The sequence below is a fragment of the Colletotrichum lupini genome, chromosome 3 (genome assembly GCF_023278565.1).
Source record: "Colletotrichum lupini chromosome 3, complete sequence".
Classification (NCBI taxonomy): domain Eukaryota; kingdom Fungi; phylum Ascomycota; class Sordariomycetes; order Glomerellales; family Glomerellaceae; genus Colletotrichum; species Colletotrichum lupini.
The window spans coordinates 2636024-2659019 of NC_064676.1; the positions used below are offsets into that span (position 1 = coordinate 2636024).

General features: G+C 54.2%; 9 protein-coding genes across 9 annotated transcripts; 5 read left to right on the forward strand and 4 right to left on the reverse strand.

Moving 5' to 3' along the window:
• Positions 1-881: 881 nt before the first annotated feature.
• On the reverse strand, positions 882-2303 carry CLUP02_05550 (uncharacterized protein; the record flags this gene model as incomplete). Its single annotated transcript, XM_049284556.1, has 5 exons — positions 882-933; positions 999-1089; positions 1145-1729; positions 1780-2176; positions 2247-2303. 5 exons carry the CDS (start codon positions 2301-2303, stop codon positions 882-884), a joined length of 1182 nt encoding a protein of 393 aa, XP_049141699.1.
• Positions 2304-2473: 170 nt separating this feature from the next.
• Positions 2474-5271, forward strand: CLUP02_05551 (Nop14-like family protein; the record flags this gene model as incomplete). Its single annotated transcript, XM_049284557.1, has 2 exons — positions 2474-2773; positions 2830-5271. 2 exons carry the CDS (start codon positions 2474-2476, stop codon positions 5269-5271), a joined length of 2742 nt encoding a protein of 913 aa, XP_049141700.1.
• A 737-nt stretch (positions 5272-6008) lies between these two features.
• On the forward strand, positions 6009-7091 carry CLUP02_05552 (G-patch domain-containing protein; the record flags this gene model as incomplete). The annotated part of the gene is made up of 1 exon (XM_049284558.1): positions 6009-7091. One exon carries the CDS (start codon positions 6009-6011, stop codon positions 7089-7091), a length of 1083 nt encoding a protein of 360 aa, XP_049141701.1.
• Positions 7092-7188: 97 nt separating this feature from the next.
• Positions 7189-9899, reverse strand: CLUP02_05553 (pentatricopeptide repeat domain-containing protein; the record flags this gene model as incomplete). The annotated part of the gene is made up of 3 exons (XM_049284559.1): positions 7189-9690; positions 9746-9817; positions 9876-9899. 3 exons carry the CDS (start codon positions 9897-9899, stop codon positions 7189-7191), a joined length of 2598 nt encoding a protein of 865 aa, XP_049141702.1.
• A 170-nt stretch (positions 9900-10069) lies between these two features.
• Positions 10070-11278, forward strand: CLUP02_05554 (18S rRNA biogenesis protein RCL1; the record flags this gene model as incomplete). Its single annotated transcript, XM_049284560.1, has 1 exon — positions 10070-11278. The coding sequence occupies one exon, from the start codon at positions 10070-10072 to the stop codon at positions 11276-11278; it is 1209 nt and encodes a 402-aa protein (XP_049141703.1).
• A 32-nt stretch (positions 11279-11310) lies between these two features.
• On the reverse strand, positions 11311-12401 carry CLUP02_05555 (uncharacterized protein; the record flags this gene model as incomplete). The annotated part of the gene is made up of 2 exons (XM_049284561.1): positions 11311-12088; positions 12145-12401. 2 exons carry the CDS (start codon positions 12399-12401, stop codon positions 11311-11313), a joined length of 1035 nt encoding a protein of 344 aa, XP_049141704.1.
• Positions 12402-12925: 524 nt separating this feature from the next.
• CLUP02_05556 (tRNA synthetase class II core domain-containing protein) lies at positions 12926-14523 on the forward strand (the record flags this gene model as incomplete). The annotated part of the gene is made up of 2 exons (XM_049284562.1): positions 12926-13321; positions 13375-14523. 2 exons carry the CDS (start codon positions 12926-12928, stop codon positions 14521-14523), a joined length of 1545 nt encoding a protein of 514 aa, XP_049141705.1.
• A 1627-nt stretch (positions 14524-16150) lies between these two features.
• On the forward strand, positions 16151-19871 carry CLUP02_05557 (carbamoyl-phosphate synthase; the record flags this gene model as incomplete). Its single annotated transcript, XM_049284563.1, has 4 exons — positions 16151-16490; positions 16583-18263; positions 18336-19692; positions 19764-19871. The coding sequence occupies 4 exons, from the start codon at positions 16151-16153 to the stop codon at positions 19869-19871; spliced, it is 3486 nt and encodes a 1161-aa protein (XP_049141706.1).
• Positions 19872-20211: 340 nt separating this feature from the next.
• CLUP02_05558 (nuclear protein localization protein 4) lies at positions 20212-22799 on the reverse strand (the record flags this gene model as incomplete). Its single annotated transcript, XM_049284564.1, has 6 exons — positions 20212-20329; positions 20493-20622; positions 20705-20954; positions 21002-22487; positions 22539-22663; positions 22716-22799. The coding sequence occupies 6 exons, from the start codon at positions 22797-22799 to the stop codon at positions 20212-20214; spliced, it is 2193 nt and encodes a 730-aa protein (XP_049141707.1).
• Between the last annotated feature and the right edge of the window lie 197 nt (positions 22800-22996).

Consider the following 22996-nt stretch of genomic DNA (forward strand, 5'->3'; position numbering starts at 1 on the left):
GTACTCCGTACGGAGCACAAGAGGTTGAGAGAGCCCGCATTCCGGCTCGTCGCCGTGCTGCTCGTATCAAACCCCTGCATCAAGCTCAAGTAAACAATACTGATCCGAGTCAGAACGGCGCAAGTCATGTTCAGCTTGTTCGTAACCCAATGCATATTCCCATTCGATATTATCCATCTGAGAGCACTCCACGGATAATCAATCCACATGCTTTCAAGACCCGATGAACCGGATGAGCCGTACTAGGACCGCCTGGTCGGTCGAGAAATGGGTACCCGACAACTTACAGTACAAGCCGAAGATGAAAGACGGGTCCCGGGGTCTAGTGTCAAAGCTTCTGGGAACAAGCCTCCGAATCGGGTGCGGATAGCTGGGCTTGACCAGTGTCACAGGGTGCCACCGGTTCAGTGCGTTTACGCGCTAATTTCTTAAAGCTCGACGCCGGAGCCTGGCAGTTCCCCAGCGCCCAACGGCATCCATCATCGGATGAAAATTACCTGGGTTCGCGAATCTATCACCCTCACCCCTTGGGCCATCGTGCACGGCAGACGGTGGGGTTAAAACGGCATTTCACGTACTAACCTGAGAAGCAATTCGATCCTCTTCTTTGTATCTCGTCATAACTCTATCGCTGGTGTTATGCTGCTAAGCTTGCTGCACCCATCCCATGCAGGCTTGTTGCTCGCGGAAGAAGCCCCGCCCCTTTATTTCTCTGGTCGAGTTTCCCACCTCCCGAGTCAATGAGACGCGAATGCTATACTCCAGGCTCCGTACGGAGTACATATGCCGCGTCTTGACGCGTGCCTTTAGTCCAACTCATGTCATACGACATGAGGCTACCCTACCCCTACTCAATATCGATGGCTTAAGAGTGTCTCTGGCTATCCATCCTCTCGCTGGTCTGTGCTGAGTAGGAGTTCCTCCACAGAAAACCTGACGGCACGTCGCCTGTCACTCATTGCGATGTTGATGCTGTCTCCGAATATACTTGAGCGTACATTGTGTGTCCCTGTCGGGCACTTGCGCGATCCCGCCCGTACTGCTGGGACTTTTCTTTGCTTTTCTGCTGGAACCATGCTTGGTGTTTAGCTTGGCGAATCGTGGCTTCTCTCGATTATGTCCTCCCTTCCTATCGGTCTGGTACCGTCGTTGAACACCATTGCCTCACGGTGCTGCCGCCTAAGACGCTGTTCTTCGGCCGAGTGCTCTCGTGTCCGAGGGACTTGCTCGACTGCTTGCAGCGCTTCCGCGTCGTCATCAACGTCTGCATTGCACAATGTGGACTGCAAGGCAATGGTGAATCCGGCCAAGTTGGTGTCTGGGTTGAGGTCGAAACTCGTCTTGGCGGCGAGGTTGCAGGCGAGGATCGCCTTTGCGCCTTGGGTAGTGTGTGCGATCCTCGTGACAATGTCGACGATGCGGTTATTCTTGTGCTCCATGTAGTATATGAAGTTTTCCTGCCTTTCGGCTTCGGTGTCTCCCCAGTGTTGTTTGGCCAACCACTTTTCCACGAACTTGGCCTTGACCAACATGTCGGCACCGTACTTGGTGATGAGCTCGAGTACGAACATGAGGCAGAACCTCTCAGCCATATCGCGAAGGTAGTATTCGTCCCAGTATTTGTCGTCGAGTTTCGTTTGCTCCGTATCGTCGAGACTTAGTTCAAGGGATCTGACGAGGGCAGAGTACGCTCTCCATGTGTGCAACTTCGACAGGCCCTCTGCGAAGTCTAAAAGTCAGTCAGCTCGTCCGTCTTGTAAAAAAGATTCCCTTGCCTACCATTAGTCTGCCCAGTAAGCGTTGCCAGGGCACGAAGGTTCTTCATACGAGTATCGTAGTCCGGTCGCGTGATGCCGTAGAGGAGCTGTCGCACCGTACCGCTGTCGTTTACAGCACGGTCGCAAAGTATTTTGATGGCAACATCTCGAATGGAGAAGTTGGGGTGGCATAGCAGCTTGTCGAGAGTATCAAGGCCAAGCGCGTCTTCGGTTTCTTGTGTAATGTACTGCGTCTTTGGCGGAGTGACTTTTACTTCGTTGTCGTCGCGAATGTACGTCAGCATCTGGGTCATCATAGTGACCAGGCCAAAAGTAGCGGCCCCAATGCCAACAAGGATGATGCGCTCATCGCGGATAAATGACGTGAGAGTCATCTTTTTTGATGCTGAAAAACGGCCCTATGAAGCATGGTCGCCTATCGATACATAAGCATTGAGCTTTCGCGTGTGGGAAACTCTCAAGGCACACAGCTGTACGGAGTATGTAGCTTGTAACGATGGATGCTCGGAGCTCAAGCCAAAGCATCCATGGGTTCTGCCTTGCGCCACCGCCCAGTCAATCCCCACCATCCCGATAAGATAAGCCAACCGTCCCGCTCAAAAAATTTGGGCAAGTGCGAGGACCGATTTGCTTTTTGATGGAGTTTGCTCGTACCTCAGCGACAACAACGCCGAGTATCATTTACGCCCGACAAAATGGCCGGCTCGCAACTCAAGCGGCTCAAAGCCTCCCTGAGGGAGCAGGGAATCACTGGTCCTCAGAAGTCTAAGAAGCAGAAACGCCAATTCGCGCAGGACGAAAAGGCCAAGACTGACAAGCGTCTTCAAAGAGGTGCTGCGCTGGGACAAATCAGAGAACAATTCAACCCCTTTGACCTGAAGCACAACCCACGAGGACCCAAATTCGATGTTACAACCAACAGGCCTCAGACTGGAGCCGCAGCGAGAGGAGTCAATGGCCGTCCTACCGAGGCCAAGTCTCTGGGCGAGCAGAGGGTAAGACTACACTACCGCTCCTGCGCAGCACTTTGCGATGCTAATAAATCTGATAGCGCCGAGAGACACTTCTCGTCGAGATGCAGAAGCGCAACAAAGTCGGCGGTATTCTTGATCGTCGATTCGGTGAAAACGACCCCTCCTTGGCCGAGGAAGACAAAATGCTCGAACGTTTCGCCCGCGAAAAGCAGAGGTCACGCAAGAAGACATCGCTATTCGATCTCGAGGAAGCCGAACCACTGGGCGAATTGACACACATGGGTCAGGCTCTCAACTTTGAGCACCATCCGAATATGGCCGACGATTTCGACGAGGACGACCTTGGCTCAGACGACGACAGCGACTCCTCCCTTTCCGCGAAGAAAAAGCTCAAGCGCCTGCGCGAAGCTGGTTTCGGTGAAGACGAAGAGGGAGCGGTTGACGAGCCGGACAGGAAAAAGTCCAAGAAGGAGGTCATGGAAGAAGTCATTGCGAAATCGAAGATGCATAAGTACGAGCGACAGATTGCCAAGGACGAGGATGAGGACCTGCGAATGCAATTGGACAAGGAGCTGCCAAACCTCCACGCTCTCCTCATGGCTCATGGAAAATCGGATGCGCAGAATAAGGATGAGGGTGGCAAGTTGATTGCTGGAGTTGACAAGGCAACTTTCGATAAGGAATTCGATTTGCGCCTGAAGAAGCTCGTTCAGGACCGCCGTGCAGCCCCAACAGAGCGCACAAAGACCGACGAGGAATTGGTGGAAGAGGAATCCAAGAGGCTGAAGGAGCTCGAAGAGAAGCGCTTAAAGAGAATGAACGGCGAAGCTGTCTCTTCCGACGAAGAAAGCGAGGAGGATGAAGAGATGGAGGATCAACCTGCCGAAGATCCTGCTTTCCAGTGGCTTCCTGAGGAGGAGGAAGAGGATTTCGGTCTCGGAAAGGGCATCAAGACCAAGACCCGCCCGACGGCGACAGAGCTCGGCTTTGACGATGAAGACGACTTCCTCATTGAGGACGATTTGATTGCCAGCGGTTCGGACCTGGAGCCTATCGAGAGCGAAGAGGAAGAATCGGAGGAAGAGGAGGAATATCAAGGCGACGATTCCGAAGACGAGGAATTCACCAAAGGTCTGCTCAACGAGGAGGAAGCGAAGAGCTCTGTGTTTGCAAACCCTGGTGGACAAGGAGGCGCGGAACTCGACAGCTCTGAGCTGCCTTACACTTTCCCATGTCCGCAGAGCTACGATGAACTCTCGGCGCTGGCACAGAAGTACCCTAGCGATAAGCTGCCTACCATCGTGCAGCGTATCCGAGCTTTGTACCATCCGAAGCTGAACAGCGCGAACAAGGAGAAGCTCGGCAAGTTTGCTCAGGCGCTTGTGGACATGATCGGTCACGGCCCACGGACCAACAGCAGCCCATCTTTCCAAGTGCTGGAGAGTTTGGTACGACACATCCACTCCCTCGCTAAGATGTTCCCCGTCGACATTGCCAACCAGTACCGTTCCCATCTTGAGGAGATCAGCCAACAACGCCCTCTCGCAGTGCATGTTGGCGACCTGACACTACTGACTGCTATCGGATCGACATTCCCTACATCAGATCACTTCCACCAGGTCGCAACTCCTGCTATGCTTACCATCGGGCGCTATCTCGGTGGTAAGATCCCTCAAACACTCAGCGACTATGCCACTGGTATTTACCTTTCGACCTTGGCAGTCCAGTATCAGCAGTTCTCGAAGCGCTACGTTCCAGAGGTCATGAGTTTCTCTCTCAACACCCTGTGTGCTTTGGCTCCCTCAGCAGTCTCGAAGCTTTCTGGCAACTTCCCTCTTCATGAGCCTGCAGCGGATATTCGCGTCGCAAACGCGCGGAAGACGGAGCTCCGACAGCTCTCTCCGGCTGACTGTGCCAAGTTAGAGGTGAGCGGTGCGGAAGCTGAATCCAAGAAAATTGCCCTGTTGAGCACAACTCTTCAGCTTTTGGGTGCTGCTGCAGACACCTGGACTGGAAAGCCTGCTTTCAATGAGACGTTCCAGCCAGCACTTGACATTGTGGCTCACCTGAGCAGCAAGTCAAGCCGCTCGAAGTTCCCTGAGGCTCTCGGTGGACACCTCGCCAAGTCCAAGCTCAAGATGGAGCGCATGCTCAAGATTGCCCAGCTCTCAAAACGGCCGCTTGAGCTGCACCACCACCGCCCGCTTGCCATCAAGACATTCATCCCCAAGTTCGAGGACTCGTACGACCCAAACAAGCACTACGACCCGGATCGCGAGCGTGCGGAGATGGCCAAGTTGAAGAAGGAGCACAAGAAGGAGCGCAAGGGTGCCATGAGAGAACTGAGAAAGGATGCCCAGTTCATGGCCCGCGAGAACCTGCGTGCGAAGAAGGCCAAGGACGAGGCGTACGAGAAGAAGTACAAGAGGCTCGTGGCGGAGATCCAGAACGAGGAGGGCAGGGAGGCGAATGCGTACGAGAGGGAGAAGGACGGCAGAAAGAGGGCCAGGAACCGGTAGACGGTTTGCGCTTCGGTCTTTTGTGTTACGGTATGAAAAAGTTGATGGGTGCTTTTCGGCATAGTTTATTCCCTTTTTTTGTATTCAATACCAGTAGAGGTAGAGGGGTGGAGAGCTCAGTCGTGGCTTCATATACATGATTAGGCAAAGGGCCATTAATCAAAATTCCACACCCAAACGAACCAGTCGGCAGACGGAGTGCCATTATAAAGCCCGGAGACACCAGCGTTCATGGCTCTGTCATACGGATGTGTGAGGTGATTCGAAGTCGTCCATATGAAGTGCATTTGTACAGTGTAACTAGCTAAATTTCCACCATCCATTGACTGCCTGGCCTGCCAGCTGACGTCGGTCCCACTCCAAGGTACCCCAGAACGTGCATCAACAAGCTCTTTCGACATCCCTCAAGTTCAACATTGCGATGAAGGCGGACTGCCACCATTATCACAGGTGTTCGTCTAAGAGGCCGCCCCGGTATAACGACTCAAGATCTCTCCAGCTGTTCACAAGCCGTGAATTCCCCAGCTCATAAGATCTGGATTCAACATACCAACACTGCGCCTCATAACACTGAAGAACCACCTACCAAGTCCACGCTTACACGGCCTCACTCACACCATTAAACAAACCCAATACCCAAGAACGCGAAAGCCTTGCGTTCAAAAACCAACCCCACACCTATACAAAACTTTCAGGTGGACAGGCCCTAGGGCAAATCCGCCACCATCCAGCAAGCCATGGCAGCCTCCGACGATGAAGACGACTACATGAACATGACCTTTGACGAACCAGCCGCCTCCACCAAAGCAAAATCCCAACCAGAAACCTCATTGCAGCGCCGCCAGCGCCTCAAACGCGAAGGCGAGATCCGCGGCCGGCCCAAGTCCAAGGAGGAGCTCGCGGCCGAGGAGGAAGCGGCGCGCGAAAAGGCGCTCTCGCGGTCCCTCCTCGAGACCGCGGCCGCCAAGAAGAGCAAGGGGTTCGCGATGATGGCCAAGATGGGCTTCAAGGCGGGCAGTGCGCTGGGTGCAGGTGCCGGGGCGACAGGCGGCTCTGGTGCTGGCAACGATGCCAGGACGGAGCCGATTGCCGTCGAGGTCAAGGCGGACCGGGGCGGTATCGGGATGGAGAGCGAGAGGAAGCGCAAGTTGAGGGAGGCGGCGGAGAGGATCGAGGAGGAGGTGAGGGAGGGGAAGAGGGTAAGGGTCGATCCGTTGGAGTATCGGGACCGGGTGAGGATGGAGAGGGAGGCGGCGAGGGTGCAGGCGCAGGTGTTTGCGGCGCAGCGGGTTTCGGAGAGGATGGCGGAGGAGAAGGAGGGCGAGGAGGTGGCCGAGTCGCTGGTTGTCGAAGGGGCAGCGGAGGACGGCACCAGTCATCACGACGAGGGAGACGGCAAGAAGGACAAGACGACGACGAAAAAGACGCGAGCGGCCGGCGCGGCGTCGAGACCGCTCAAGTCGATCAACGTCCTTTGGAGGGGTCTCGCCCGCCACCGCGAGGAAAAGGAGCGGGACCGCAGGATGAGGTATGATCTGGAGCAGAGCCTGTCGCGGCTGCCGACGTACGAGGACGACGATGAGGACGCCGACGACCGCACGGCGCTGGGCAAGAAGCAGGTTGTCTACGTCACCGCGGAGGACCTGGACGAGGAGGATCCCGAGCTTGACGAGTTCAACGAGCTGGAAGACGCTGAGAAGCTGCGGCGGCTGGTGGAGTATCTGAGGAGGGAGCATCGGTACTGTTTCTGGTGCAAGTACACGTATCCGGACGATGAGTTGGAGGGGTGTCCTGGTGTCACGGAAGAGGATCACGACTAGGTGGGAATGGAATTTTGCATGCATGGTATCATAGTATTGAGTGTCATTATAGTGTACAATATCTACATCTTGATGTTACAGAGAGGACTTGTGGCGTCTAGCCCCTGCCTTTGCGTGCCAATATATCGTACACGCCCATCTCCTTGGCCACCATCGACACCTGGCCCTTGGCCAGCTCACCAGCTTCTTGCATGTACGCCGTCTGCAAGTAAGACGAGTACTCCTCGCCACGCTGCTTGAGCGACATCTCGTCTAGAGTCAGAGTTCCTCCAATGGACTTCTGTCGGGTTTCGACGTGCGAGTCAATCTTGCGCTTAATGAGGCGAAGCTTCTGTCGCGCCTGCGTTGTCTCCCAGGCAAGACTTGTAGTCTCCATCATCATCTCGAGGGCCAACACCTCGGGCGGAGTGAAGTCGAAGACAGCCTTAAAAGCCTGGAGGGCAACGACGATGCCGATTTTGTCCTTTAGTCGGCGGAATGTGTGGAGGATCTTCCTCGCGATTTGCCCGTCGAGACCGTCTGGTTTGAACACAGACGCGAAGCGAACCATTTCTGCAAAAGTCTCGCGTGTAATTCTGGTTTCGTTGACGAGCTCGTCGCCTGCAATATTGTGCAGACGATTGGCACCAAGCATCTTCCACAATGCCATGAACGTGTAGGGATCAGGTTTGACCTGACGGTCATACACGAGAGTCTGGTACAGCTGGCGTGCCTCAGAGATGTTGCCGTTCTGTGAGTGGGACTCCAGCAACTGGTTCATCATGAAGGCGTCCGGGCTGATTTCTGCTTCTCTGAAAGCGTCCCATAACTTCGCTAAGTCGGCATGAAGACTTCGAAGGCGATAATTCTCCGCAAGTAGGGAAAACGTTTCGAGCGTGGCCTTGGGCATGGCAGCTGTATGAGATTTCACAGACACTTCGACTGTACGAACCGGCCCTTCCATGGTTGAAAGTCGACGACGATTCTCGACAAACTCCACGCGAGCATCGATCATTTGCCATGCCAACTTGTCCGCCTTCTCCAAATTGTCGGCGCCACCTGACCTTTGCCAGGCACCAATAAGCCCATTCACCTGAATGCTGGCCGCTTCGATGCCCTTAAACCGCATGAATTCGAAGACGCTATGCGCTCCATCGAGGTCTCCAGCACCGATAAGTCGCTTCAGCCATTTTCCGAAAAAGAATTTGTTGCCGATTTGAGAAGGCAATCGGTCTCGTCCACTCAGCTCGACCGTACTAGAGCTCATCATATCGACGAAGGCTTGCAAAGCGTATTCCGTTTGTCCAGTCGTTAGGAAGAAAGAGATCACCTGGTCGTAGTCCTCGAGCCCCATTGAAGAGCCAAGAAGGTCCCTCATTCGACGGTATGCGTCCCAGGCCTTTATCCTTGGCTCCGCGTTCGGATTTGTTGCACAACTCCTAATGTACGGCAACAGAATGCGTGGATCGAGTTGGCGCTCGAGAAGCTTGTTCACCGCGCGTTCTCCCTGCACAAGATCACCTTGTTGGCAGAACATGCGCACTCCAAGCTCCCAAAACTCCTTGAAGGTATCTGCGCCACTGTCGCCGAGGGTGGACATACATCGCTTCCAGTTATCGATGGCCTTGGCCTCCCATCCGTCCACGAACATGGCTTCGACTGTGACAAGCTGTTGCGAAGGGCTCAAAGCAACCTTCGCCTCGCTCATGTCTCTTGCTAGCAGCGAAAGATATGTGAGACGGCTTGGGTTTTTCGCATCGTCAAGCGACAGAATGTCCCACAGAAGGTTCCAAACGTCTTGAGGAACATGCGCCCAAGCCTTGGCTAGAGATTGCCTCGCCGCGCCGTACGTCTTCCACACCGTCTGGGCAGTCTTTGCCGTAACATCCTCACCTCGTCGCATCTCTTTAGTCGTTCGGGAGAGGAGCGTGTTCAATCGTACTATCCGTTTTCGCTGGTTGAAGCTCCACACTTTCTCGGGGATCTGCGGAATTGGGGGTTGCTTCTTCCGTTGTGAGGGGTCCACGCGAGCAGTCGCCTGTATGACGCCCAGTGTTGCCGCGTGGTTCTTGTAATCGAATTGACTGACATCGAATCCTCTTGCCTCGAATTGGCTTTCTAAGTCTTTGATGTATGCGTTCAAGCTCTCCAATGTGTCTTCGGGGTTCCTGGCATTCCCGAGCTTGTCTTCGAAATCTTTCGCAATCGAGTCGACATCGTTGATTCCCAAAGCACCCAAGCCGCCCTCATTCTGAAAACGAGAGAGCGTGCGCCGCATATCAGCCGCAAAAGTCTGGTTCAGTTCCTTCTTCAGATCGTCTACGCCACCCATAGATTCTTTGAAAGCATCCTCGTCCCCCAGCCGCTCAATCTGGCCGGATTCACCCTTCTCGAAGAACTTTATAATAGGCTCGTCGGTTCTTTTTTGCATTAGTTCCTTGAGAAGGTCGGCGGCTGCTCTGCTCGGATCGGCATCGGTTTGGGTGGAGGGCGTCGGAGAAGATTTGCGCTGTGCGTTCTGAGCACCTGGTCGAGGCTTGACTCCTAGTTGAGCAATACGGGAGCTATGTCGAATCGCCCATGGCGGCGGGGCAGAAGAGCCCAAAGTTGACTGGCATGACTGGCAAATGAATGTGTTTCGACATGCTATGTCACGAAAAAAAGTTCTATGAGACATAAGGAGAGGCGAAGTTGGTCAACATAAAGGAGAAAGCGAAGAAAATGGGCGCTTCAAGCAAGAGAGGAAGCTCATGGCACGTAGAGAAACGGGTCAGATTTTTTGATGGACCCTGAACCTAGGTGCACCTGCATCTGCGCGTCGCGAATCATTAAGAGCTTATCTTATCAGAGACATCTGTATTCCCTTTACCGCCTACCACTTGTAACAGATTCTGCGGTCATATCCCGGCAGAAAAAGATAATTTTCTAGATCCCACCTTCGTCTACTCTTTTTTTTCTGGCCGCGGATATCACCAGCACCCAAACGACCCACGGCAAAAATGGCGTCCGCTCCCGAGTACCTGCGGTTCACAGGACACAGGTCCTTTGCGCAGCGACTAATCATATCAACTCTGACTGGTCGGCCAGTTCACATCTCTAAGATTCGCAGCTCGTCGCCGACACACCCCGGTCTTGCGCCCCACGAGATTTCATTCCTCCGACTACTGGAAGCCGTCACCAATGGTAGCTCTATGCAAATTTCGTACACCGGTACGACCATCACGTACCACCCCGGTCTGATCACTGGAACGATGGCTGGCTTTGGCGCATCCGACGGCGACGTCATCGAGCACAACCTCCCCGCAAACAACAATCGCGGCGTCACCTACTTCCTCCTCCCAATCTGCCTCCTCGCGCCATTCTCGAAGGCGCACGTCAACATCCGATTCACTGGCCCGGGTGTCATCACATCTGCGACTGAGACCGGCGATATCTCTGTCGACTCCTTCCGCACAGCCATCCTACCACTCTTTGGGCTCTTCGGTATCCCGCCTGCGCGAATTGAGCTGAGAGTGCTGTCGCGATCCTGCCCTGGAAAGAATGGTAGAGGTGGCGGTGGTGTCGTTGAGCTCCGGTTCGCAAGCCAGGTCCGACTCCCGAAAACGTTGCACCTAAACCGCAATCCCGGCAAGATAAGGAGGATACGAGGAGTCGCATACTGTACGGGAGTCTCAGCGTCCAACAACAGCAGAATGATTCACTCGGCAAGAGAGGTCCTTAATGCTCTCGTTTCAGACATTCATATCGCAGCGCAGTACGATACAGCACCTCTTATCACGGCGGCCGACAAGTCAAAGACACGAACAGGCATCGGCTTCGGTCTCAGTTTAGTGGCTGAGTCGAGCTCTGTCGGTGTTCTCTACTCGGCAGATGTAGTAGCGCCACCTGTTGGCGGCGTAGTGCCTGAAGATATTGGCAAAAATTGTGCCTATCAACTGCTGGAAACCATTGCGCAAGGTGGATGTGTCAGCAAAGCATCGGCCAGCACCGTCATGACGTTGATGGCTATGGGATCTGAAGATGTAGGAAGATTGAGGATAGGAAGGGATGTCATCGGAACAGAAGAGATGGTTGGGCTCGCCAGGGACTTGCGGACATTCGGCGCGAGTAGTTGGGGTTTAAGGGACGTTGAAGACGACGAGTCGAACGATATACTTGTTTCGGTCAAGGGAAGCGGTGTTGGTAATGTTGGTCGCAAAATTGCTTAAGATACCAGAATGCGATCATGATACCATCTAGACTACCTCTGATTCCTCTGGTTGCGTTCTAGCTGTGGTATCCTCCTCATTGCGGACAGTCTCGTCAATGTCGCGGTATAACCCAGGGTTTGAAGCGAGTGACCTGCCGCTCCCCAGTAATCAGTGGTAGCGTGTCTAATAGTGTGAGATATGTGGAACTCCCCCAAATCGCCGTTTCCTGAACTGAAGACATCGAATAAATGCATCCCACTGGCTGCATTCGAGGACGAGCGTCGTCTTGAGGATCTCCTTCGTGAAGGTTCCTGGCCATGTTCAGCTTCGCCGTTAGGCCTCAGAGACTGGAGCTCCACGCTGTCTGCGCCTTCCAGGTCCAGTCCAGGTGCATCTCTCAAAACGCCCCGCTCTTCGGCGTCGTGATCTTGGGTCGAAAGACCGATCGTCTCTTCTAGTGCCGGGGGCAGGCGGAAAAGCAATGGCCTTACAATAGGCCGTAGCTTCTCTCGCTCGGCATGGACTGCCAGCATGAGACATTGCACAGCCAGTATTATACAGTCGAGAGCTAGAAAAGCAAGCCTCGAGGTTGGTGGTTTCTGCCCGATGAAGTCGACGATGACGCCGCCGTGAAGATAGCCACGCGCAGCTTCGCCAGCTACAGGTAGGGATGCAAATATATGTAGCAAGATACATAGCAAGTTCGGGACAAACACTGATATGACTTGTGACCGGGCTGCCGCCATAGTCAATGGGTAGTCGTCAGGCTTGGGTGTAAGCCAGTGGTGTTGGCCATAGACGCGAACTGCAAAGCGGAAGATGGAGCACCTGAATAATAGTCAGAACATGAGATGACGAAGCATAAGAAGGGGAGAGTGGCATACTCCATGTAGTATAATGTGCATAGCTCTGCGTATACTATGGAGTCGAGATTCCGCAGTAATTGGGTCAAGAAGTCGAACTTCTTTGCCAGGCCGGGATTGATCTTTCGATGTTTCCGCCGTCGCCTTCTTCTGGAACCTCTAGCTTCTGCATCATCGGCGCGGTTTAAAGGCTCTGGATCCCCTCTGCCATCCTCCTGGTCGTTCCCGAAAGGGATTGATCGGCCTGGCAGGGTCTCTGGCGCGGCATCATCGACCATAGCTCGTTGGCCTCATTGGTGTCGGCGGGGATTCCTGCAGCGTGGCGACAAGTGCGACGCTTCACATACTCCAGCAGATTGGCAAATGACGGCTAGAGAAAGTGGAGTTGGGTGTCAAGATAAAAGCACGAATGAAGGTATTCCCGACCGTTGGGACCGTGATGCGAACAGATGTGGATAAAAGCCGACCGAAGCCAGCTGCAGGGATACCAAGTGTGACGCCACAGCTTGAGGAAGGGAAGGCAGGCACGCAGGCAAGCTGTCCAGGACTCGACGCGGTAAGCTCAGGAGCTAGATCCACTGGCGCGGGCACCTGCTGATATCGGAACAGGAGAATCTTTGATACGAGTACCCCTCCATCCATCCCGCGCAAGGGTCCACACTCCCCTCCGATTCGACATTCGCAGCGGCCAAATTTCTGCCAGGAGTTCCCGCCTAATTTACAAGTGCCCCTCTGACTCAACGAGCCGAACATCGACATCTCGACGTGCAAGCCACCTATCCAGACAACAACGCACGAAATCATGGCGACGGCAAGCAACGGTCCTTCTGGGGACCTTACATCCCAGATCCTTTTGGCTTTGTCCCAGAAGGATCCCATCCTGTCTGCCGAGCACTTCCCAGAGTTCCACTTCACGGACGTCAAGGCCGCACTGGACCGCCTCGCTAGTCGTTCCATGGTCACATACGAGTCAATTGACCGGGAGGAAGCCGTCCTTGAGGCCGAGGGCAAGCAAATTGCTGAGCACGGCAGCCACGAAGCTCGTGTCTTTGAGGCGGTCCGGAAAGCCTTGGAGGGGTTGACGGTTCAAGAGCTTGAGGCTGCTGTGGGAGACAAGAATGTGACGAAGGTCGGCCAAGGCAAGGCCTTCAAGGAGAAGTGGATCAAGAAGGGTGGCGACGGCAAGCTCATTGCGACTGTAAGTTTGCCTGCCTCAAATGTCACCACTACATGCTAATACCGTGTGCGCAGGCCGACTCGATTCAAGATGTTACTCAGGCTCAGCTTAAGCAGATCCTGGAGACAAAGACCCACGAGCCCAAGATCATCACCGACTTGAAGAAGCGCAAACTCATCAAGACCCAGAAGGTCATCGCATACAAGATCCAGAAGGGACCTGAGTTCGCATTGGAAATCAAGAAGGAGGAGACGGACTTGACGGCTGACATGATTGCGTCTGGCTCATGGAAGACTGCCAACTTCAAGCCGTACAACTTCAAGGCTCTTGGATCCGACCAGAACTCCGGCGCGCTTCACCCCCTCAACAAGGTCCGCCACGAGTTCCGTCAAATCTTCTTCGAGATGGGCTTTGAGGAGATGCCGACCGACAAATTCGTCGAGTCTGGATTCTGGAACTTCGATGCCCTTTTCGTGCCCCAACAACATCCCGCGAGAGATCTCCAGGACACTTTCTACATCTCGGATCCCAAGGTTGCAGACAAGCCTGGTCCGGAGTCGGAAGACGACAAGAAGGATTACAAGACGTACTGGGACAACGTCAAGGAGGTCCACCAGGATGGCAAGTTTGGCTCAATCGGCTACCGTTACCCCTGGGCTGCGGACGAGGCTCAGAGGCTTGTTCTCCGCACGCACACGACAGCCATCTCCACCGCAGTACTTCATCAGTTGGCTTCCAGAAAGGGACCGGACGGCAGACCTCCTCCGGCCCGTTACTTCTCCATCGACAGAGTCTTCCGTAACGAGAGTGTCGACGCTACGCATCTGGCTGAGTTCCACCAGGTCGAGGGTGTCATTGCGGATTACGGACTTACACTGGGAGGCTTGATGGAGTTCATGGAGATCTTCTTCAACAAGATGGGTATTACAGACATCAAGTTCAAGCCGGCGTACAACCCGTACACGGAGCCGAGTATGGAGATTTTCAGCTTCCACAAGGGCTTGAACAAGCTCGTCGAAATCGGTAACAGCGGTATGTTCAGACCGGAAATGCTCGAGGCAATGGGTCTGCCCAAGGATTTGAGAGTATACGGTTGGGGTTTGAGTCTGGAGAGACCGACTATGATCAAGTACGGCATCTCCAACATTCGTGAGCTGTTGGGACACAAGGTGGATTTGAACTTCATTGAGAGAAACCCAGCAGTAAGACTTGACAAAAACTAGAGGATTCGGCATGGGAAAGTAGAAAAAGGGACACGACTTACATGAGATGAGCTTGGGCTGGCATATGTTGGCGAATGGAATACCAATCACGTTTTGAAAGGTCGTACTGTCAAGCTGTCAGCCATGAGGTTACCAGGGTGTTAGGACTCAGGTCTGTCCCATCGACGATCGTGAGATTCAGCTGCCCCACGGCTACCCTTCCGCAGGTGGACGATTTAAATGAGCTGTCAACGTCTGGCAAGGGTCGGCAGGTGATCCTCATGATAGATTTTGACATCCCATATCGGTGTCATTGGTGTCATCGGCGCCAGGACCGATTCGGCCGCCTCCGAGTCGTTCAGCGGCATTTGCTCGGACTGTAGTTGAGGCATTGGCCAATGGTTGAGATGAAAAATTGACGACTCCCCGGCACTGAGTGCTAAAGGCGGGGCAAATGCCAGATGTAGCGGGGTTGGTTAGGCCAAACGTCAGATCGCATCCCAAACGGTAAGAAGCTCGGGCCCTCATTCAGGACGAAAAGGTGCGTGCAATTCGACTCTGGCACAGGGTGTAAGACTCACTGAGCACCGTGGCGCCTCAGTGAGAGTAGACGACAGACGGGCAGGAGCGAACGAGCGAGCGAGCGAGCGCCGTGAGTCACTCCCCCAGGACTCCAATGTCGAGTAGTCCTTGCCAGATTGACTGGAGCAGCTGCAGCACGCCCGGGGAATATTTGCAAGTCCCCATGGGTCTCCAGCCGTCTCAATTGAGTCAATCATTAAGGTACACTCCCGATATGTACCGTACATGTAGCATTATTTCCATCCCGAAAGAGTTTGTTTCCGTGACTCAACAGTGCATGTTGTCCAAGCTGCCAGCAATGTCTGGGCACCTTGAGCTCAGGGCTACCTACCTCCGCAGACACGCAGGAAAGAATGGAAGGCAAGGTATGCACAAAGCTCGAGTCGGCTGGGACGAACCAGTGGGCGAACCTCCAGCTTCAAATACTCTCTCGCTTTAGGATAAACCAAAAGCCAGGGAACGGCTCGGGGCATCTGACGGTTACAGACGAGGATGCGTTGCTGAGAGTTTTGACAACGCTGTAAAACCTTGTTCAGTACCTGCACTGTCAGAAATTTTCGCCAAATCCCAAGCCTCGCTCATTAGAGGTGAGGGCGGGAGACACTAGGGTGGTCCCTCAGCGAGAGAGAGATGGATGTGCGAGGGTGTGTACAGTCACTGCGGTGACGCAGAAAGTTGCGATAACGGCGCCCAAGTGGTCCCTGGCGCAGTAGACGGGGCAGCAGACGGGGCCTTGAGGGAAGAGACGGATGTGATACCACCCCAGTTAGCGTCCTGAGCCATTGTTGGGCCCCCCCGATCGGCCAATTCAACAACCGCTGAGAGAAAAATTTCCTTATCTTATCACAGTTCGGACCGCCTTTTGTCGCTGAAGACGAAGACCGCTGCGACCATCTTCCCTCCCCACAACTCTAACAAAGCTCACGGAAGAGTCACAAACCTTCCCTCCCCGGCGGCCATAATACCTCTTCTCTCTTGGTCCAAAAACCATTCAATTGGCTCTGACCTCGAGTATTCTCTCTCTTCCCCAAGGTCTTTGTCGCATTGATCCCTTGAATCCTTCACAATGCCGTCGGCCATGTCAAGTTCTTTGGCAGGTCGAGCTCCGGCTGTCCTCCGACATGGTCGCCGAGTCCCTACGGCTCTGACTGGCCGCAACTTCACCCTCGCCGCCTCCAACGGCCTGGCCAGAGCCCAACTCCAGAACAGCAGTGCTAAGCTGCTTCAAAAGCGTCTCTTTACCGCGAGCGCACTTCGTCCCAGTGCCGCGCAATCTGCGCCGAATCCCAAGGCTTATCTTGAGAGCGGTGTGATCAAGCCTTCAGCGGGCGTCGATGTCAAGAAGGTGCTCGTCATTGGCAGTGGTGGTCTCGCCATTGGCCAGGCCGGAGAGTTTGACTACTCAGGTTCGTTTGCTTGCCAAACTCGCGCTCAACAAGTGCAGAGAATGAGTCACAGACACCAAGGAGCATTCTGGCTAACACGACTCTTCATAAAGGATCACAAGCTCTGAAGGCTCTGAAGGAGGCCGGCGTCAAGTCTGTCCTCATTAACCCGAACATTGCCACCATCCAGACCAACCACTCGCTCGCCGATGAGGTCTACTACCTCCCCGTCACACCGGAGTACGTGACGTATGTCATCGAGAAGGAGAAGCCCGATGGCATCTTCCTGTCTTTCGGTGGCCAGACCGCCCTGAACTTGGGTGTTCAGATGCAGCGCCTGGGTCTCTTTGAGAAGTACGGAGTCAAGGTTCTCGGAACCAGCGTCAAGACCCTCGAGACCAGTGAGGATCGTGACCTTTTCGCCAAGGCCCTCGGCGAGATCGACATCCCTATCGCCAAGTCCATCGCCGTTGGCACTATCGAGGAGGCTCTCGACGCTGCCGAGAAGGTCGGATACCCCATTATTGTTCGTGCCGCCTACGCACTCGGTGGCTTGGGCTCTGGCTTCGCAAACAACGAGGAGGAGCTTCGCAACATGGCTGCCCGCTCCCTTACTCTTTCCCCCCAGATCCTGGTTGAGAAGTCTCTGAAGGGCTGGAAGGAAGTCGAGTACGAAGTTGTCCGTGACGCAAACAACAACTGCATCACTGTTTGCAACATGGAGAACTTCGACCCCTTGGGAATCCACACTGGAGACAGTATTGTCGTTGCTCCTAGTCAGACTCTGAGCGATGAGGAGTACCACATGCTGCGATCTGCCGCCATCAAGATTGTCCGTCATCTTGGCGTCGTCGGAGAGTGCAACGTTCAATACGCGCTCCAGCCCGACGGCCTTGACTACCGTGTCATTGAGGTTAATGCCCGTCTTTCTCGCTCTTCTGCTTTGGCCTCCAAGGCCACCGGATACCCTCTTGCGTACACTGCTGCCAAGATCGGCCTGGGCCACAGCCTCCCTGAGCTCCCCAATGCGGTCACCAAGACCACTACTGCCAACTTTGAGCCTTCCCTTGACTACATCGTTACCAAAATTCCCCGCTGGGATCTTTCCAAGTTCCAGCACGTCAAGCGCGACATTGGCAGTGCCATGAAGTCTGTCGGTGAGGTTATGGCTATCGGCAGAACCTTCGAAGAGTCTTTCCAGAAGGCCATCCGTCAGGTCGACCCCAAGTTTGTCGGCTTCCAGGGTGACAAGTTCGAGGACTTGGACTTCGAGCTGCAGAACCCCACTGACCGCCGCTGGCTCGCTGTTGGCCAGGCCATGCTCCACGAGAACTACTCAGTAGAGAAGGTTCACGACCTGACCAAGATTGACAAGTGGTTCTTGTACAAGTTACAGAACCTTGTCGACTGCCAGCACGAGCTCGAGGCGGCTGGTGGTTTGGAGAACCTCAAGAAGGACCAGCTCACCAAGGCCAAGAAGCTCGGTTTCTCTGATCGCCAGATTGCCCTTGCCACTGGAAGCACTGAGGACCAGGCTCGCGCTGCTCGTCTTGCCTTCGGCATTCGCCCGTGGGTCAAGAAGATTGATACCCTCGCTGCTGAGTTCCCCGCCGACACCAACTACCTGTACACCACCTACAACGCCTCCTCCCACGACGTCACCTTTGAGGACAAGGGTACTATCGTTCTTGGTAGCGGTGTCTACCGTATCGGTAGCTCCGTCGAGTTCGATTGGTGCGCTGTGAGCGCTACCCAGGCTCTGCGCCAGATGGGCCACAAGACCGTGATGATCAAGTAAGTCTCAAAGATTCAACTACGAAATGCCAAGTGCTAATAAGCAATCAGCTTCAACCCTGAGACCTACAGCACGGATTTCGATACTGCTGACAAGCTTTACTTCGAGGAGCTGAGCTACGAGCGTGTGATGGATATCTACGAGCTTGAGAGCGCTTCGGGCGTCGTGGTCTCTGTCGGTGGCCAGCTGCCCCAGAACATCGCCCTCCGTCTGCAGGAGACTGGCGGAGCCAAGGTTCTCGGCACTGACCCCAAGGACATCGACAAGGCCGAGGACAGACAGAAGTTCTCTGAGATTCTCGACAGCATCGGAATCGATCAGCCCGCTTGGAAGGAGCTTACCTCCGTCGAGGAGGCCGAGACCTTCGCTGACCAGGTCGGCTACCCTGTCCTCGTCCGTCCCTCATACGTCCTGTCTGGTGCTGCCATGACTGTCATTCGCAGTCAGGAGGACCTGAAGGAGAAGCTTGAGGCTGCGGCCAATGTCTCCCCCGACCACCCCGTCGTCATCAGCAAGTTCATTGAGGGCGCTGAGGAGATCGACGTCGATGGTGTTGCCTCTGAGGGCAAGCTGATCCTCCACGCCGTCTCTGAGCACGTTGAGCAGGCTGGTGTCCACTCTGGAGATGCTACCCTTGTCCTCCCCCCCGCGAACCTTGACCAGACCACCATGGACCGTGTCAAGGACATCGCTGAGCGTGTCGCCAAGGCGTGGCGCATCACCGGTCCCTTCAACATGCAGATCATCAAGGCCGATAACCCCGAGGGCGGCGAGCCTCTGCTGAAGGTCATTGAGTGCAACCTCCGTGCCTCCCGTTCATTCCCCTTCGTCAGCAAGGTCTTGGGCACCAACTTCATTGATGCCGCCACCAAGGCTCTTGTCGGCCAGGACGTCCCCAAGCCCGTCGACCTCATGGCCGTCAAGCGCGACTACCTCGCCACCAAGGTACCTCAGTTCTCCTGGACCCGTCTCGCCGGTGCCGACCCCTTCCTCGGCGTCGAAATGGCCTCTACCGGTGAGATTGCTTGCTTCGGCAAGGATCTCGTCGAGGCCTACTGGACCTCCCTGCAGTCGACCATGAACTTCCGCATGCCCGAGCCCGGTGAAGGTCTCCTCTTCGGCGGTGAGCTCAACAAGGATTGGCTCCCCACCGTCGTCAACTACCTCGCCCCCATGGGCTACAAGCTGTTCGCCGCCGACGACGAGGTCAAGCAGTTCATCGAGTCCAGCGCCAAGGGCAAGGTCTCTGTCGAGGTTATTGAGTTCCCCAAGGAGGACAAGCGCGCCCTCCGCGAGGTCTTCCAGAAGTACGACATCCGCGGTGTCTTCAACCTGGCCCAGGCCCGCGGCAAGACCGTCATGGACGTCGACTACGTCATGCGTCGCAACGCCGTCGACTTTGGCGTCCCTCTGTTCATGGAGCCCAAGGTAAGTTCCCCGGATCACCATGACAAAAAGTCAACTTGATGTGAACGAATTCGCTAACAAACAATCAACAGACTTCCATGCTCTTTGCTCAGTGCATGAGCGAGAAGCTCCCCCGCAAGGAGGGAATCCCCTCCGAAGTCCGCCCGTGGTCCAACTTCCTCGGCGGCAAGCCTTTGTAAATACCACCAACTTTATTCGTATCTTTTTTCAAAAATTTGGAGTTTTAGGTTAGCCGGAAATGTTCTCGTTTCTACGAACAGAAAAAAGAAAGACCTCGAAATCGGCGAAGGGCGATGGTGATATCGGCAAAGGGGGTGGATTAAAAAAATAAGGAACTTTGTTTTTATTTTACCCCTTTTTCTTCTAGTTGAAAAAGAAAAGAACTTGTTTAAAACAACGTCTCTTCCCCTGCTCCGCTCCTGTATGTGACTTCATGCTCTTGCTCTATTCCCATCTTGAAATTGTTTCTGGATAACTACTATGGCAACAAGACCGACTATACGATGGCCTTTCACATCATCAAGAACTTGGAGACGTCGTGATGAGGGGTACTGCTATGCTTTCAGGAATGGCCATCTTCGGATCGGAATGTTGTGACGTGTAAAGCACAGCAGACGCTGAGGTGAAATGACTTGAACTTGAAGATCGTGAACAGTGGATTAGAAGATGAGACCGCTTCATTTGGGTTTCTTATTTGAACCCAGGCCCCCCTTTAATCCGGAGAAAGTGTTGACTAAGGTACAGGTGCCTTTGATCGCTTCCACTTGCTCAAGGACCATTTGTGCCTCCCATGCCATCACATGATTCCCTGATCCCCAAACACCAAGCCTGTCACCTTTGGCCAATCGCATAAGCATGCATTCCCGATCCTTTCCCATCTAGAGTTCTCGAGAGTTTTGAGAGAGCCTTTTCCCAGGGTCCGCATCATCGCTTGATGACACCCAGTTGCGTAGAATATTCGGATTCACAGAGCACATCTCACGAAATTGCTCTGCTTACCGAGGTGGGTGACGCTCGTTCAGCCTGAAGGCAGCAAATCGTTTAGCAAGGGGTTCTTCTGTGGTCCTGAATTGGCGCCCAAATGGATCATGCAATTCACTGGAAGCGGGATGGCCCTCGGACTGCCGTGGGCGCTTGGGGATTCGCTCACCGGTCGATTGCAGGATCGCCTGCAAAGTCCTCCAGCCCTCGGTAGATCGCAGCTGGTAGTTGTCAGCCAGGTCGTGTTGCGATGCAACTCGGCATAACAGCGACTCTTCGTCCTAGAATATGTAAGTAATAAGCTTCCAAATCAGCGTGACCAACACACCTTGGAAAGAATGCCCATCTGGCGAATAAAGGTGAGTAAGTGGAAGTTGGACATTTCCAAGCCACCTTCGGCGGGTTTCTGACCGCCTGAGAACTTGAGGATCCTAGCGGCCGCAGAGTGTTCTTGACTTTCGCCCATGTACTCGCGGTTCTCGATGGGGAAACCCAATTGGGTGAAAGTAGGCTTGGACTCATCCGGGAATCCGTGTGTCAAGGTCACGAAGAGATACTCTACGGGGAACGATGGCTTTGCGTTCTCCTGTACATTGGCACCGTACTCATTGATCCGACGGTAGAAAACTTCGGGGATGTATCTTGTCCGGCTTGTGGATCCGTCGTCTTCCTCTTCCTCTTGAACCAGCATCACGTTGGGGTCAGCTGAGGGTTCGATAATATCGGCGCGGACCATCTCCACAGCATCGTTAGAAGCCTGGTATGATGAAATCGAGATTTCTCCTGACTCGTTGCCCGAGACAATGCAAGTGACGAAGTTGGATCCAAATTTGCCGCTGTCGCTCCACTTGGTGGGCTTGGGGTGTTGAGCCTGTAAACGTGAGATGAAGCAGATTTCCTGCGAAGCCAGGAAGTACGAATCAGCGTGTCTCTTGCAAACGACTGATCCGTCGCCTGCTCCAGCGTCCAGAAGGTCAGTAAAAATGACGCCGACCTGCTGCAGCCCACAGAGCCTTGCGACCTCATCAACATCTTTCTGGTTCTCCCACGTATTCAACGACACGCCGTCCACTTCATCGATCTGGGGCGGCTCATAGATGGCCTCGACGACGGCCTTTATGCCGAGAGGTACAACCTCATACTCTGTGTACCGGCCGTACAAGATGCCCAATCTTTGACCTCCCGTCTTTCTCCAAGCGTCGATGAACGTGTCGATAATAGCAGGTGACGAAAATTCCACATGGTCAACCATGCGGAATGGCTGCGGCTGCAAGGTGATGGCGCTCGGCTGGCACTTGGTGCAGATACCTTCAGGCCACTGAGGATGGCCCGAAGGACAGTCGCGCTTGACTCTGAAGTATGGCTCGACAAGGGGTGGGATATAAGAGCTTCCAAGCTCAGGCTTGTTCGTGGCGGAGTTGATTTTCCGCAAATGCGAGTGGAACGACAGATACTTGATCTTCTTCTCGTCCAGGTACTTCGCGTTGAACGGATCCAGAGGCATGCAGTAGTCACACATGCCCTTCGGTCCGTGCCGGCACATCTTGTGGTCGCGGCCTCTCGGAATCTTCCCATCCTTCTTGTCTAACCGATCGTCTAGTGGATGCTGCCTGACAACATCCCAGGGATTCTTGATTTTCTCGGACGGCGACGTCACGGGCGGGGGATCGATCGGCAGGTTTTCGGTCGGCAGAATGGGCTTGCCGTTGAGTCGGTTTGAAGATGCCAAAGGGTGGCTTGCTTCGGTGCCGTTCGCATCACCGTTGGCTTGACCATCTTTGAGCTTGTAGTTTATGAAGATGAGATCGCCATGTCTGCGAAGAAGTTAGTATTGTACTCAGGCTAGAGGCTAGACGCTGGCTTACTTCAGTCCGATCTGTCCCACCTTGAAGGAGGCGATCTCGACCAAGTTCTTAGCATCGCCACCTGTAGGTGCATTTGAAAGGGTTATGGAGTTCGGGTCGACGGTCTCTGGAAGATTCGGAATCAACTGGAAGGGTCAGTCGGACCTCGCACAGCTTGTAGAACAGATGACCTCATACCAGACTGCCCAGGTGTCCAAATGTGTCGTTGACGTCTATATTCAGACGACTTGTGCCGTCGGGCCCTCGGAGTCTGAGGAGCATCTTGGATGGCGAAAATCGAAGCTCTGGAAGGTGTGATCAATGTCGAAAAAGGTCGGGGGGTATAAGGATTAAATAAGAAAATCTATAGAATTGATTTCAGAGTAGAGCGCCCATGCCCTTGCATATGTCGTTTCAAAGCTGGTGCGTGAAAAAGAGACGTTGTAGCAGGGTGAAGGAGTGGAAAGAAGGCTCGAGTT